Raw genomic sequence first — 16,798 nt, 5'->3', positions numbered from 1 at the left:
TCCTTATCATTGCTGTGCGGGGGAGCGTTTTTGTAATTTTTTTCACATTTACTCACCATAACGTCTTTGTGTACTACTAAAGCTAAAATGTAATCATATTGTGTTTATTACTGCTGTCTTCCTGTGCATGCCTGTTACACCATTCCTAAATACGCAGTTTATTTTCTATGCCATTGGTGTCACAGATGCCACCAACACATTGCAGAGCGATTAGCTTTTGCTTTCTACAAGGCAAAGTGACATTGGTCTTGCCACACCTACCCAGCCGTTAAAGTAGCTTAACCGCTAAAATAACATTTGTATTGCCCCTTAGGTGGAAAGCAGATGTCTTTGGACCTGAACTGCGTTAATTTCAGCTACAGGAGATACTTAGATCTGAAGGTCATGCTGTTATCTCATGCATGTGTAGCCCTGGCCCTGCTGGTCCCTGGGTTTCCCCCTCTGGTTCTCCCGCTTACCCCCGGCTCTCCGCTTGCCTCTGTGAGCCAGCGACGGGCTCACCGGAGGCTCCGACGGCTCCCGCAGTAGGGCGCCGCCATCTTGTGAGGGACAGGGCAGTCGCGGAGGTTCATGCATGCGCAGAGGGAGCCCGGCGGCCATTACCAAGTGGCACATGCGCAGTGCAGTAGCGCGTGGCGGCCATTAGAGAGATAGGGCTTCACGGGGACTACAAGTCCCATAGTGCACAGGGGCACGTAGTCACGTGGTGCGAACCAGCCAATAGGGCTGTGAGAAACCCCTGCTCAGCTATGGATACATTTCGCGCACTGGGACCATGCTAGTCAGTCGGAAGAGGGACCTCTGAGGAGTAGGTAGTGTTCAGGGAGCAGTGCTCCCCTAGACTCGGCCAGCTCTTCCCCCTTAGGCCCCAGTTAGGCTCCGACTCACTTTAGCTTGTGGCTGCTATAGGGAAAGCCGATAGTCAGGGACCCTTCTCAGTAGCTGCCTATAGTCATGTACAGCACCGGTGTGATTAGACACGGTGACTGCGGCCTGTGGTCTGGGACCAGACCAGCTACGCGGTAAAGATGGTACGGTGATATAATCCACGCCGGAATTCACCCCCAGGTGGAGGCTGCCGCCATCGCGGACGACAACGTTGGATCAGACAGAACCTCTTTGTCATTCTCCAATACCCGGGTGCTGGAGCCCAGGGCAGGTACCTAATCAAGTGCACTAACACTCCACGGGATAGCGCCGTCCCAAACACTTTGGGTGGGCCTTGACTTTGGGAAAAGGGACATCAGGGAATTGGTGCCTGGCACCCAATTTACTCTGGGGACACTCACTGCTGGTATTAGGTTGGGAGCTATATTACTGTGGGTACAGGGTACCAATATTATTTGTGTTCAGTAAAAGGTTGGTAGCATATATATTTGTGTGCGTGTATCATTATTATTGTTCCTGTAAGTGTACATCCCTCCAAGTCGGGATCCCTTGCAGGTGAAGGAGATGAAATTGTAAGAATCAGGTACACCCCAGGCTCCCTGTGGCGGAGGTTCAGGCCTTCAGTGAGCCACAGGTAACGCACAACACACACCATAGTCGCCATATCTTCCATAGGGTGGGGGAAAGTGCGCTATACATGTTTAAATGTCCCACGGCACACGGGCTAACAGGATGTCGCAAGAGATGATATCTCAGCTTACAATTGGCTCGCGGGACCTTTAAACAGACATTGTGTATGCCCAGCCTCAGCAGCCCCTTCTCGGGAAGCAGGGGATCCTTGGAGCGGAAATCAACCTGGGTCAGCTGCTGAGACCACCTGCTTCAAACCTAGTAAAAAGAAAACCGGTAAAGCCTCTTTAAGAAAATATAAAGCCAGCAGACACAGTTGTGTGCATTATTCCTGGTGTGTGGCTCATGCACTTTACTTAAACCATTGTCATGTGGAGTAGATGGCACTGCTGCTTCAGTGTTTCCTGTTTTTCCTCTGAGCTCTCCTCCCCTCCTCCTGGCTCCCACCCCTCAGTGGTCTGGCGGAAGTGAGGACGCTGCTGTACATTATGAGGCTTCTGAAGGCTGGTAACATTACAGCACGCGTCCAGCGCTAGAGCTGGTGTTACTACGACTACTACTACTACTACTACTACAAGGCAAAAAAACACCCCCTACCTTCTGCACGCACACACTGAAACCAGCACAGGAAATGCACTGAACTGTACGCTAACAACATGTGAAGCGTGGGCTAGGAATATAAACAAAACAGAATGAAGCAGATCCGAAGGCACGGGTCGGAGAGGAGGGGGGGCTGCAGATTTCTAGTTTGAAGAATATTCGGGGATCTTGTGCCATCCTGCAGCGGCTGCCTTATCTCACATCCCCGCCCACACCCCCCCCCCCCCCCCAAAAAAAAAACCTGTACTGGGATTTTTTTTTTTTTTTGTCCAAAAACAAATAAAAGGACGGCGTGCATCTAGGATTAAAATAATGATACTTGTGCGCATGGATCGTGCAGAATATGGATCCAAATGAGAACGATGACAGGGGAAAGGTGATCTGATGCTGGGTGGGGGGAGTGACAGGGCAAGAACACGGGTGCGGAGATCGCGGGTGTAGAAAGGAAGGGTTGTTGTTGTTGTTTTTGAGTTGGAGATGAATGAATAATTGAAGGTAGCTGCGGAGGCTGGCAGCAGCGGCTGCCGCGCGAGCTCTGGGGCCACGTTCTGAAGCAGCAGCAGGAGCCGGACCCTGGGAGCGGAGGCACAGTGCAGAGCACCCGGGGGAGGTGTGTCTGCCATGCAAAGGGGGGGATCGCAGCCCGGGGACGGCGGGCTCGTAACATTTACTTTTCGTTGATGGGGAGTTCGGGCACACACACCCTCCCCCCAAAAAAGTAAAGCTAACGTGCATTGTAGGAGCCTATGCGTGTAAAAGGAGACTGGCTCGTGTGACTTATCGCGTCAGTGGGCATCTCCATTATACATCCTATTGCAGCCCGGTGGTGCGTGTGTGTAGGGGGTGACTTGCTGACACCGGGGAAATGAGGAACGGTGTCAGCTATTGATTACTCCTGGAAGGTCGATACAATTACTCGGTGTAAACAAGCTCACGGGGTTTGCGCTGTGGGAAAAGGGGTGTGTGCGTTCTGTGTCAATCTGCAACCCAATAAGAAAGAGGCTCGTACCGTATCTGCCCTCATCCAAAATACACTACTACTAGTACTACTAAAAAGAAATAAGAAAGTAAATCCTTTATTTTTGTACTGAGAAGTATGTGTTATTTTTTTTTTCTTAAGCACAAGGTTTGGCACTGTATACAGGAGGACATCACCCTTATTGAAGAAGGAAGCAAACCATGTTGTTGGACCTGATTTCCAAATTATCTATGGACATTAAATTAAGATTGAAAAAAAATCAAGACTAAGTATTATCACACTGCCCCTCTCCCAAGACCCCCCCTACCCCCCCCCCCCTTGTAAATGGCTTCTTTCCCGGAGTCGGATTTCCAGCTGTGTCCTCTGTGTAAGGAGATGTGTGTGTCCTCTGCCCCCATCTCCTCCTCCAGCTCATCCTCATCCTCCAGCAGCAGCGGCGGTGGCGGCGGCTGCGGCGGCCTGGGCTCGGCTCCCCGCAGGCTGCACGTCCTGCCCTGTCTGCACGCCTTCTGCAGGCGCTGCCTGGAGGGGCAGAGGAGCAGCCCCGGGGACTCCCTGACACTGCGCTGCCCAGTCTGCCACCACCAGGTGCTCATCTCCGAGGCCGGCATGGATGCCCTGCCCTCCTCCACCTTCCTGCACCTCAGCAACCTGCTGGACGCCGTGGTGGGCACCGCCGAGGAGCAGCAGAGCAACGGCAGCCGGGGAGGAGGAGGAGGGGGCAGCCGCCCGGCTCAGCAGCAGCAGCGTCCCCCCCGCGCTACATCGTGCTCCTCCTCCAGCCTGCTCCGCAGAGCGCCCCCCGGCCAGCCCGAGCCGCGCTGCTCCTCCTGCGACGAGGGTAACGGGGCCAGCTCGCACTGCCTGGACTGCCAAGAGAACCTGTGCGACAACTGCCTGCGGGCTCACCAGCGGGTGCGCCTGACCAAGGACCACTTCATAGAGCGCTTCTCCGGGGGCCCGGGGGGCTGCCTCAGCGGCGCGGCGTCCCCCTGCAACTCTGCGGCGGGACCACCACCCAGCAGCAGCAGCACCGCCACCGCTACATCCTCCTCCTGCTCCTCCAGCAGCGCCCTGTGCGCTGCACCGCTCTCCGCCTACCAGGGCAGCGCCTTCTCCCTCCTGCCCGTGTACCCGGAGAGGCTCGCCTACTGCCAGCAGCACGACGAGGAGGTGAGGCTCGCACGGGGGGGGGAGACAGGGGGCTGGGCAGCGCTGCTTGTGTTGGAAGTGCCTATTTCACAGTCAGACGTATGTGTATATATATATCTATATATTTTTTTAAAATCTCCCTTTTCTCTTTAAAAAAAATAAATAAATAAGTTGTTCCTGATAGGACTGGAGGGTATGTTCGGTTTAGGCTGGCATGACATGTGAGGCTGACATGATAGTGTACAGGTTGTGCTGGCATGTTAGGTTAATGCTTAGGCTGGTATGTTATAGGGTAAGGTCGAGGCTGACTTGTTAGTGTAAAGGTTATCCTGGCATGTTAGGTTAATGCTTAGGCTGGTATGTTAGGGTAATGCTTAGGCTGGTATGTTAGGGTAATGCTTAGGCTGACATGTTAGTGTAAAGGTTAGGCTGGTATGTTAGGGTTAGGCTGGTATGTTATAGGGTAAGGTCGAGGCTGACTGTTTAGGGTAATGCTTAGGCTGACTTGTTAGGGTAATGCTTAGGCTGACTTGTTAGGGTAATGCTTAGGCTGGCATGTTAGGGTAATGATTAGGTTGGCATGTTAGGGTAATGCTTAGGCTGGCATGTTAGGGTAAGGATTAGGTTGACATGTTAGGGTGAGGTTGACATGTTCGGTTAAATAATCCTTTTATTTTATTCTGCTGCTGGTTAATGCTGAACAGATGCCCTATTTACCTTGCTTGCCTGGTAAAGATAAAGAGCCTTTACCCATTATTATACCCATGCATGTGAACAGTGATTTCCCTCATCATTCTCTGTTGGTCTCAACTCTCTGTGCCCATTGGCTTTCTATCTCTTTAATTTATTTGGGTCTTATCTCTCCATTTGTAGAAACGCAAAAATAAATACAAAATGCTTCTGTTGGGTGAGTTTGTAAATTAAAAAAAAGGTGCTGAAACAGAACCAACATTTATTAGGGATCCAAAACGTTGATTCTTTTTCTCCATGCACAATATAGCATTGTATGTATATCTTGTGAAGATGATAAAGTGTTGCTGTTTATTTCCTTTCTTCAGTGTGTGTGTGTCAGTCAATCAAAAGTTAAGAAATGGTGTAAGGCACTGATGACTGTATCAGTGGAATGATAAGAGACCTTGTACAATAGTAGAGCTAATTGTGAGAGTTATTCTCATTACTTGGTTATTACATAGTAGCCTTTTTTACAGCTGCAAAATATATTTTGTTTTGTAATACAGTCAACGTTTCCACCCATGTGAGTCTTCCGCGGGCCAGAAGATACGTACACTTCTATGAAACAAACAAGTAAAACATTTTGCAGCAATACTCCAGAGTTCATGTACAATGCTTTCCTTACTCCTTTTCTCTTTCCCTCCATCTCCTTCCTTCCCTCTCTCTCTTTCTTCATTTCTGTTGTTGTTTGTTTTCTTGGGTTATTACTTTTATTTTCTTTCTTAGTATTTGGGGTTCATCACTGTTTTTCTTGGTACCCACCATGATCTCTTCTATTCATTTCTCAACACTGCTGCCTCAAATGATATTTTCTCTTTTGAGGTTTTTCTAATCTGGCTCCTTTGCAGCACTTCTACACAGTGGTTGGTCTGTGTGATGAGGCTAAATAACCCTTTATTTATAACCCCTGCACGTTTTTATTATTTTATTTTAATTTTAAATCCTGTATTTTCCCTTGCCGTTTTTAAAGAAAGATTTGTCTTGTCTTCAATTTTTACAGTATAAATCCTACTTAAAATCTTGCTAGAATATAGTCGTAAGAGCTTTTGGCAGACAAGTTTTAATAAATGGCACCGTTTAATAAATCTGGCACAGTGCCACTACGTTTTCAAGCCACTTCGACCACCGCTTACAAGCTTTATGTGCTTAGGAGGTGAAAATGTTAAGTGTGTGTAAAGTCATCACTTAGATGCAGACAAAGGGTATATGGATCACACGTATTCTGGGACAAAGCAGTTTATTTTATTACAAACCCACATTTATTTATTTTTATTATTATTGTTTGAATCAGATGAACTTGTAGCACCATAGTAATATAAACCGTTTGAAATTGTATCTAGAGAGCTTTGTTCTCTCGGTTAAAAAATGAAGAAGAGTTCTAATGTAATTTATATCACTGTATCATATTTAGTTTGTAAGGTGAAGGGACTCCTTTTCCTAGTGTTACTTTTATAGTAGACAGTAATCCCGGAAAAGAGTGCATTTGCATCAGTTTACTGTTACTACATTGTAACAGAGTAGTGGTTCTCAACCCTCTCCTGGGAGACCCCCGACCACAGCAGGGTTTAGGAATAAGCAATGCACACAGGTGAATGCACATCATTTGCACGTGAACAGAATGTTGGGTGGTTGCAAGAGGTTTGTGAACCACAGTGTAAACCAATTGTACCACATAATCGCTGATTTTATATATATATATATATATATATATATATATATATATATTAAACACACACTGATGGGTATCGCTCAAACTGCTAATAATCAACGGTATCTATACCAGGCAGAAAGGTAAAGATATTATCTATTTCAAATCTAATGCCTGGCAGTGCTAAGGGAAGAGAAAATGTATGAAAACACAATAGACAAACAGAATCCCTTTAGAAGCACTCAAAAAAAATAACCGCAATAACAAAGAATATATATGATCAAAATCAGAAAAATTACGTTTAATAGAACACTATTTAAAGTTACACATTTTTCCTTATTTTGTATTTATTTATAAAAATGTTATACCAGGAAGTAATACATTGAGAGTTACCTCTCATTTTCAAGTATATCCTGGGCACAGAGTTAACATACAATTAAAAACATACAGTAACCAAACAAAGAGAATACCTCCAAAATAATCACTCCGGGCAGAAGCCCCCCTTAAGGGCGAAACGCGTTGTGTTACAAACACTTGAGATACGTCCTACACTATTTATTATGGAACTTTTGGCATATTCAAAAGTGATTTGCGGGACTCAATAGTCTCTGCTCTGACTCATGTGGGACATTGCTGATCAGCTGTAATTCCGATTTACCAAGGACTCATTCTACCAACTCTCAGCTGAGTATTACCCACTCCTTAGTGGTTATCTGACCACTTCTTTTTTGGCTGCTCTACATATATAGCGCAACCCCGTTATAACGTGATCCGTTACAACGCAAATCCGCTTATAACACTGCAAGCGTGGCTCCCAATTTTCATATTTATAAATACTTTACAACACGATTATTGGTGTCTTAAATACTTTATTCTACAATGCATACAATTGTACATTGTTTCTAACGCGATCCGCTTATAACGCGATGTGATTCTTTGGACCCCAAGCACAGCGTTACAAGGGGGTTGAGCTGTATCTGTATATACAGTACTCACTTTGCTCAATATATGGTCTTAGTGGAAGGCTTATCATTATATTACTTGTATAGTTCCCATTTGTTTGATAGACTGTGATTGTTTGCTATGGGTACTCTATTATCCCCCTTTTTTTTTGTTACCCATCTCCCCCTCTGACATATGCAATTTAAATATTTTTTTGTATATATAAGCTTATTTTGTTATAATACCACACTATGTATTGGACTTAGCTTATATGCATTACTATAGTGTGCACCTTTACTGACGGTTTATACTCATAGCTTAGTCTTCTTTTTTGTTATTTGGGGTTTTCATCTTAGACCCTGCTTATACTACTATTTAGAGGTTTTTGGCCGGCTGTTAATGCAAGTGGCATTTTGTTCCGGATGTTTTCCTTGATTTAGGTACCAGTGTTCTATTTGTATGTATTTTTCACAGTTCCAGCCCATTTTTTCCATTGATTATTTTGGAAGTAATCTCTCTGTTTGGTTTCTGTATGTTTTTTAATTGTATGTGTAACTTTAAATAGTGTTCTATTAAATGTAATTTTTCTGATTTTGATAATATATATTCTTTGTTATTACGGTTATTTTCTTGAGTGCTTTTAAATATATTCTGTTTGTCTTTTGTGTGTGTATATTTATATTATTTTGTGGTAGGAAAAACATGCATCTCTATACCAGTTCCAATCCTAGTAATTATAATTACCATATAGTGTTTTTTGTAAGTAGTTCCATCACCAGAATTTTTTTTTTTTCTCTCTCTCTCTCTCTTTCTCTCTCTTTCTCTCTCTCTCGATATTACTTTATTGTAACATGCAGACACTGCATGGTGTTGCTATGCATTTCTTCTTGAGATGTCCATTGTTTGTAATTAACTTTCTTTATCAAGCAAAGACCAGCCTCGAGGCCTCTACTTAACAAGTGAGTGCTACCATTTTGTGTGTGTGAATATATTTTATATATATATTGTGTTTACAGTAATGGCATCTAAATTAGATATGGTTACAAGGACACTACAAAAAAAATATCTTTTTATTTTTGCAAACAAATACACAGTTTTGGGGGCTGATGGCGTTAACTTGACGAGGGGCTGTGACCCCCGAAACATTGTGTTTTCTCTGCAAAACTAAACAGCGATTTTCTTTTGTAACGTCCTTGTGACCATATCTAATTTTTGTTTTTTAGTAAACACTTCTGGTCTAAATTGGGATGGGGAAGGATTTCCATCTTGTTGAAACTGCACCGCAAGCTCAAGACAGACTCCATTTTGTGTTTATAACACACTGCGAGCCATACTTACACTTTTATTTTTATATATAATATTGTAAGAGAAGCCCTGCTATAAATATTTCTTGGCAATGGTAAGTGCTGATAGTCTCTCTTAGGCTAAGGCCCCGCTCCCAGAGTCAGCGCGCCCGCACTGCAGACAGGCGGTGCGCTGACATACACAGACCGCGATATGTGGTCTGTAGGGAGCGGGAGCCGGAGCGGGAGGTGGGCAGGAGTGGGAGGTTTGACAGGGAGGGGGGGCGTGGCTTGAGCGGAGGGACCCGCTACTCTCCCCCCCCCTCCCTCCACGGACTCGGGCTGGAGCTGCTGATGGTAAGCAACACACACACACTCATATACACACACACACACACACAGGCACTCATATACACACACACACACACACACACACACACACACACACACAGGCACTCATATACACACACACACACACACATACACACACACACAGACAGAGGCAGGCACTCACGCACTCATATACACACACACACACACACACACACACACACACACACACACACACACGCAGGCACTCACGCACTCAGACACATACACACACACAGACAGGCACGCACGCACTCAGACACATACACACACACACAGACAGGCACGCACGCACTCAGACACACACACAGACAGGCACTCAGACACACACACATACTCACGCTGCTTTCACTCCACACTCCTGCCCGCTCCCCGAAGCCTCTCCTCCTCCCGAAGCCTCCCCTCCCCATTGGCTCACAGCCACACCACGTGATGCGTCAACGCTAGGGATCACCATTTTCTTGTGTCCCATAGTGGCTGACGCGCCACAGCGTGTAGTGCGCTGTGCCGCCAGGGGGGACCGGGACCGGCTCGGGAGGATTCCCTTGCTGGTGGGGAACTCGCGTGTGGCCGCCCGCGCCAACGAGCGCAGCGGGACCGAGGCCTAATACTTTATTGTAATTGTTTCTTGACTAGTTTGTTATGGTTAGATGTCTTAGTTCCTCTTGCAAAGAAGTCATTTAAAGGGCTCATTCTTTTAAAGCAGAGGCAGCCGAAATTCCCCACTGACTTTTTTTAATGGGGGATTTCACCCCAAATCCGCCATTTCGGATCGTATAGATTATACCTCTAAATTTTACTTTGCCTTTTGTTCTTTATCACACTGTGTATTGTTTCAAAGTGGTACAGATGCCACCGCTTCAGTCATGCTTTTTGTATAAAAAGTATCTAAACATTTATGAGTAATTTGTACTCAGTGTTTATCTTTAGTAGATAGCCCTACTTTCTGAGATCTGTATTTGGTTGTGGATTGGATATACGTTTGTGTTGCATGTTACAGTAATAATTCACACAGGAGTAACTCCTATGTGTTTTTCAGCTGCCAAAACATGTGATACTGCTCGTCATTTGTGGAGTATTTATATGTTGTCACAACATATAAATACTCCACAAATGACAAGCCATATAACATGTTTTGGCAGCTGAAAAACACAGGAGTTATTCTTTCTTTTATTACTAACACGCAACAAACGTATACAATCAGCAACCAAATACTTTGCTAACCGTACTCTCAGAACATTGTTCTGGTTGTGCAGCCGTAGCAGTGTGCTGGGAGTAAGTTTAGCAAAGTGTTTCGCTATTTGTACCGCCGCTCTTTACCCGAGACTCACAAATCCTTATTGCGAACCACTACCCAGTTTGGCTATGTCCAATGTTACAAGAGTGTCGGACCAACAGAAATGCTTGTGCCATGTGGCTGCTCCTGGGCTTTCTGGCAGTGAAGGGGTTTCAGGGTCGTCACGGGAAAGAAAATATATACTGCGGTTCCTGCTCTTGAGCTGCTGAAAATGAGCATGCGGCAGGAAAACCACGCACTCGAAACCATCTAAAAACCTATCGTTTTCTTTATGGAGTGGAGACGTAATTATACGTTTTACTATGGGTAGGTACCACTGTTAACTTGCGTATTTGAAAGTTTTAATGGCCTAACCATCTCCAAATAGCAACAGATACAACTTGACAAGGATGTAAGCGCTCAAGAGCAGGTCCCTTGTTACCTCTCTTTCTGTATGTGCATGTGTGTCCTTCTTATTATGTAACTCGGCCTATGTAATGATCAAATCTCTACCGCCCGCTGTACCACACTGCGGAATATGTTGGCGCTTTACATATGCATGATAATGATAGGGAAGCGCACTTCTCGTGGTTATTACTATGGAAGCCTCAGCAGTTCAGGCAGATGTAACATTGTGCTACTTTGCCCTATTGTCTCTATAAAGACGGCGCTGGAGTTGGTAAGAAAGGCAGCGATGCTTAGCATTATAGTACCGCAGGGCCCTTCACATTGCAGCTGGCGAAGGACCTCGCTGTGGCCCTTGAACTGCCTGCTCCCATTAGGCAGAAAAGTGTAGTTTTTGTACACGGAAACTCACACGTAAAGTAATGTAAACAGAAAGTACAGATGTTATACATGATTGCAGATTTTGAAATACATATATATTTTTTTTTAAATGTAAATGCATCTTAAATGATATTATTATAATAAGCTTGTGACCTTTCTACTCCTAAGTGTTTTTATTTTATTTATTAATTAATTATTTTCTGTTCTAAGAATTAGTTGATGAGCCCCGTGGTATAGACTTGTGTTTTTTCTGGTGAGCCCGTTTTATTTTCATTTGAAAGCGAGTTGATGCTTTATTTACTTACAACATTGGTGTATATGTGTGATATAAAATGTTATTTGCTTGAGATCAATACATTTTAGCACAGAGCAAATTCTAAAAAAAAATATTCTATTAAAGCAGCAATCTGCATATCTCACAAGTGTGAGGCTTTTACCTTTTTTAAAGCTTAGCTAAATGGGGAGGGAGGGGGGCGCGGGGGGTCACACAAAATGTATCTGTGTTCCCCCAACCTCCAGATACCCTCTTGCTTCCTAATTGTGACATGCAGGATTATCCACCTGTCAAGAATGCTTTTGTGGTGCATACAAAATGGCGGCAGGCCAGGGCTCGCTCCAGCGGTCAATAGAAAGTGGTAGCGGTGAGACCTTCTATTCATGACTTGCAGCCATTTTTCCCTTTCAAAACTGGCACACACACAAAAACTACAATATCCCCTGAGAGGGAGGAGGGGGGCAGGCGACTGGGGCTTTAATTGTAAGAGCATGCCATAAATATGATGGCAAATACATTGTCGGTGTTTGCCTGGAACCCAACAGTTGCACTATTTATTTACTACAATGCAATCATATGTTGGTGCGAGGCCATTGTAAATGATATGTTTTAGCGTTTAATGAACATCAGTATTGGGACGAGCAATATGTCGTTATTAACGTAACAAAAGTTAGACCCTAAAGGAAACTTGGGGGAACTGCCCTTTCTCCAGGCTCGGGGCTGGTCTGAGAACCTTACTTACTCTTGGCAGCAGTATGGCGGTTACTTGGCTGAAGAAATGTTTTGTGACCTGTGGGTGCCACAGATGTATTTTATTTAGTAAAGTGACAAATGAGGTAGGAGTAGGGGGTGTGATACCTTTTTATTGGACAAACAGTTGACACTTCTGAGTAAAATATTTATTTGTTTTAGAAATGCTTTGTGGATGATGTATATATATATATTTCCAAAATCGGCAGAGTGCCTTTATTTTTATTTATTTTTAACACATTTTGAGTTTATTTGAATCAGTGTCACTATTTTTTTTAATTATTAAATTATTATTTTTTAAACCACTTTTACCACAGTACAGGATCAAAACGATCAGAATGTATTTATTCTTTCAGGAGGAGGGCATCTATTTTGTAGTGTAATGATAAAAGGTTCATATTACCAGTTGCAATTATGGTTCACAGGGGAAGTGAATTATAATCCATGGACCCCCCTTTACCGCCCATCGTGCATTGCCTGCCTCTCATTCCAATACTTGGAATAATAACAGAGCAGACTTGTGGTAGTGAGTAAGCGTCGTATTTATTTTCCTAGACACTGAAATAGTCAGCGGAGTTTCCATGCGATGGAGGCATGATGGGCACTATCATATTCTAATGATTAACCCCCTCTGAAGCTTGGGCATTTCCTTTCTGTCTTGTGCGTTCCAGGCCCCTCCTGAGAGCAAGGTGGTTTTACTCCCGTTCTGTCATTTGCAGTAACGTGAGATGTACATTCATCTTAGAACAAACCTCTTGAACGAAGCATAAGCATATGGGTAGCTGCGCTGGCTGATACTATGCATCTCAGATGCATTGACCGCCCCGTGCAGACGCACTTGCAGAACTCCCTCCTGCAGTCTCTGTAACTTCTCCATACTTATCACTTAGAATCAGATTGTAAGCTTTTCGGGGCAGGGACTCCTTTTCCTATTGTTTTATGCCTGAAGAGCTTATTCCTATTATGTGTTATAACATTATCTCACGTGTATTAATGCGGTGAAGTGCTCTGTACATGGATGGCCCTATATAAATAAAGATATACATACATTTCTAAAATATGGTGAATTGCTCCAGTTTACACAGTAGTAAGTCATACTGTAGCATTGCTAAGATTTCTTTTAAAATACCTGTTTTTCTGTACTGTGTTTAATGTTTGTGAATCTGTTTTGCTTTTCACAGAGGTTTTCTGGCCTAAATCTGCATAATTAAAGAATATCTAAAATAAATAAATAAATGATTAAGCAACAACTTTCATTTTTAATGGTTGCTTTGTCAAGTGCTTTCATTTTATTGATGCTGCTTCATATGTTTCTTAACAAAACATTTGGTAGTGTCATATTTAAAGAGTATAGTCAAACTTTTCTCTGACTTTTTATTCTGATCACTTTGTGAAATTCCTCCCGGAGTTTTCAATGTTTTTTCTTTTTTGCAAAAATTCTTAATATTGGGGGGAATTTAAAAATCGTCATCATTTCATCCCAAAAAAGTCTCTAAAGCTCAATTCTGACTGGTACAACTCTCAGCAAGGTAGTACATATGAGAACAATAGCGATGTTTGCTCTGTTTTGCTGAAAATCACTAAAACATAAAGTTCACATTTTTTTAAAGTGTATGTAGTTTTGTCTTCTAGTATGTACATAAATACATTGCTTTAGGAGAACAAGCCTTTTGCCATAAGTTGTTTCAAAACTGTAACTTTCATGTTGTTCTGAGGGATGAAAATATTTAAAGGAGTGAAGACAAAAATGAAATTGTACCGTATTAGTAATCATTTATTTGAAAATAAAAAGTAAATATTCGGATCCCTTTACGTTATTGTAATGTTTGTATTAAGTGTGTATATATTTATATATAGAGAGATCATTTTGTGTCTTAACCTAATGAAAGCAATATACATTATATATCCCCCGTTATTTGTTGTATTTGGATGATAAAAAAAAAACGTAATTACTGTTTTACCTTTTTTATTTTAAAGCCGCAATACTACTTTCAAATGTTTGTTTTATTATTTGTATATTTAAAGCATGTGACAATGTATAATTCTACATTCTTACCTAAACTGCCAATCGTTTGGTGATCCCGTTATAAATCTGTAAAAATCCTGAGTGTGTGCCTAACATAATGGCCACCGTTTCAGTTTCAAACAATCCTTCTGTCAGTGTAACTCAGCAGCTACAATGTATCCTTTATATTACTAAGGTAACATTAACTATTACAGTTTACAGCGCAAACGGCTGAGAATATTGGCAACAAATGATCACAAAGAGAAAAGTGTTGCAAAAATCTTGCACTGCTTGGGAGGTGGGTTAAAACCTGCTGTAGAAATCAAAGGATGCTTTAAAACTCATTAAAAATGGCATTTAGAGTTGAATACAAATAAATAAAAAAACAGTCACTGTTATCTAATACTTCAGAATTGATTACTACAGGAAAAAAAACCACATACGATTTCACATGTTTTGCTGTTTTCCAGCAGAACTGAAAATGTTTCCTCTCATTATATTTGTGAATAGAACTGCAGCACTCCCATGAAAGGGTTACTTCCTCTGGTATTGGCATTCCTAGATTGCCTGAGGTTTGCGAAGACCCTAAATAGCCCTCCTTTGTTGTGATAGCAGGCACCACAGAGTCTGTTTTCCAAACACACTCTGAGTAGTGTCTCTGCATTTAGAGTAATGAGCACAAACCCCATTGTTCCAGAGTCAATAAATTCCTGTAGGGTTTTATTTAATTTGGGTAATTGAACAGGACTTCAAAGATGTGAAGATTTTAACATCTTACGTGTTGGAGTTTTGGGAGAATTCCTTTATCAAAGGTATTCAACATCCCAATGTGTTAGTTGTTATGCGTCTTGGTTCGAAGCCGTTTTGGTCTAAATTTCAAGCACTATTAAACTTATCTTGAATTAAGAAACCTGTCAGATGTCTTAGTGATCGGACATGCGTTGCAACGCCAATGTATGCTAGTGGGGACTGCACGGTTTAAAATCCTGCTTTTGGTGAGGGGAACTTTCAATAAAAGAAAAAAAACTTACGTTTGTGATTTGACATTATAAACATTGCCGTGTGTGTCCAAAAAATCCTCAAAGACTGGAGATAGGATGGGGCATGGGTGGCATTTTATACCGGGGCTAATTTTTAAATTGTCAGAATTAAAATAACCTCTTGCTGAAGCTGCACATTGTTTGGTAATGGGAACTTTGACCGAGAACTTTCACTTCAGGTTTCATTTCTATTTTTAATTGTACCATCATTTCTAAAAACAAAACAAAAAAAACTGAAGGAAAATGTGTCAATTTTATACTTTTGTTATCTCCTCTCCCCCCTCATCCGCCCCAATTTATGCCTACAAATAAGACAACACTTATTCTTCAAATAAGTGGCAAACACTTTTTTAACTTCTTAACCTGGAAAACCTTTCCGATGTAAAGAAGAAAGCAAACCATGTGAACATTGATTTATTTATAAAATGTTTTACCAGGAAATAATGCATTTATCGTTACCTCTCGTTTTAAACCCCCCTCCCCCCTATTTTTAAGGTATCACTTCTCTATTAACCCCTTTAGTACGAGATGGTCAAGCACGTGTTATACAGCATATTACTGTCATTATGTACGTATGGACATCTTTGTGTGTATATATGTGTATTGCGCTTTACAAAAGCAATAGACAACGCATAATGGGAATAAGGGCTACAGACATAAAAGTAACATTAGGAAAATGAGTCCCTGATCCAAAGAGCTTACAATCTAAGCGGTAGGTAGGGAGAACTTAGAGACCGTGGGAAGGTCGATAGGGAAGGAGTTAAATTTAGTTTTAACATATTTAAAAGCTATTCAAAATCAGAATGGAGATCTTCTTTGACGTATGTCAAATACATAGATCTATATTCAATGTATATTGATTTTGCTAAGTAGAAAGATGCAGCAATGAGTGGTGCGGTGAAGTGCCAACGTAAGAACGGTTTACCATAATAATTCATGTGCCATTTTAAAACCCTTTTATCCCACAAACCACTGTGACGTGTGATCTGGGCAAGAAAAAGAAAGCTAAAGGTAGTAAAAATAAATCTCTTTTTAGTCTTCTCGATCGAGATTGCGGTGCTGAGCCATGGTGTTCGCATGTACCTGATTTATTAAATGAATTCTACACTGTAATGCAAATCCAATAATCCTTCTACTTACAGGATCAGATGTTTTTACCACTAATCTCTAAGGAAACCGCTAATGCTAAATATGTATCTCCCTCAGCAGCACAGTAGAATTAAACATTAGTATGTGTAGTCATATATAATCACTCACGTCGTAATTTTAACAGACGGCAGGAAGAGAAAGAAGGTCAAATCATCACGGTTATGTGTCGGTGAGAGATTTCCCGAGTTAGACTATTCGGCAGCCTGGAAGGTCGAAGCTCAAGTGAAAATGTAGGCACGGGTCAGACCCCGAAATACAGTGCTGCTGTGAGAGATGTGGAATCATTTCATATTAA

General features: G+C 42.5%; 1 protein-coding gene across 2 annotated transcripts in view; it reads left to right on the top strand.

Moving 5' to 3' along the window:
• Nucleotides 1-2,016: 2,016 nt before the first annotated feature.
• TRIM71 (tripartite motif containing 71) overlaps nt 2,017-16,798 on the top strand; it is a 108,386-nt gene continuing 93,604 nt past the window's right edge. For both annotated transcript variants that reach the window (XM_075587046.1, XM_075587045.1), the window contains exon 1: nt 2,017-4,270. In XM_075587046.1, the coding sequence (XP_075443161.1) occupies nt 3,422-4,270 (849 nt within the window). In that variant the 5' untranslated portion in view covers nt 2,017-3,421. The remainder of the gene's footprint in view (nt 4,271-16,798) is intronic.

This window comes from Ascaphus truei, chromosome 2 (assembly GCF_040206685.1).
Source record: "Ascaphus truei isolate aAscTru1 chromosome 2, aAscTru1.hap1, whole genome shotgun sequence".
Taxonomy (NCBI): domain Eukaryota; kingdom Metazoa; phylum Chordata; class Amphibia; order Anura; family Ascaphidae; genus Ascaphus; species Ascaphus truei.
This window is presented reverse-complemented; position numbering and strand designations above follow the sequence as displayed.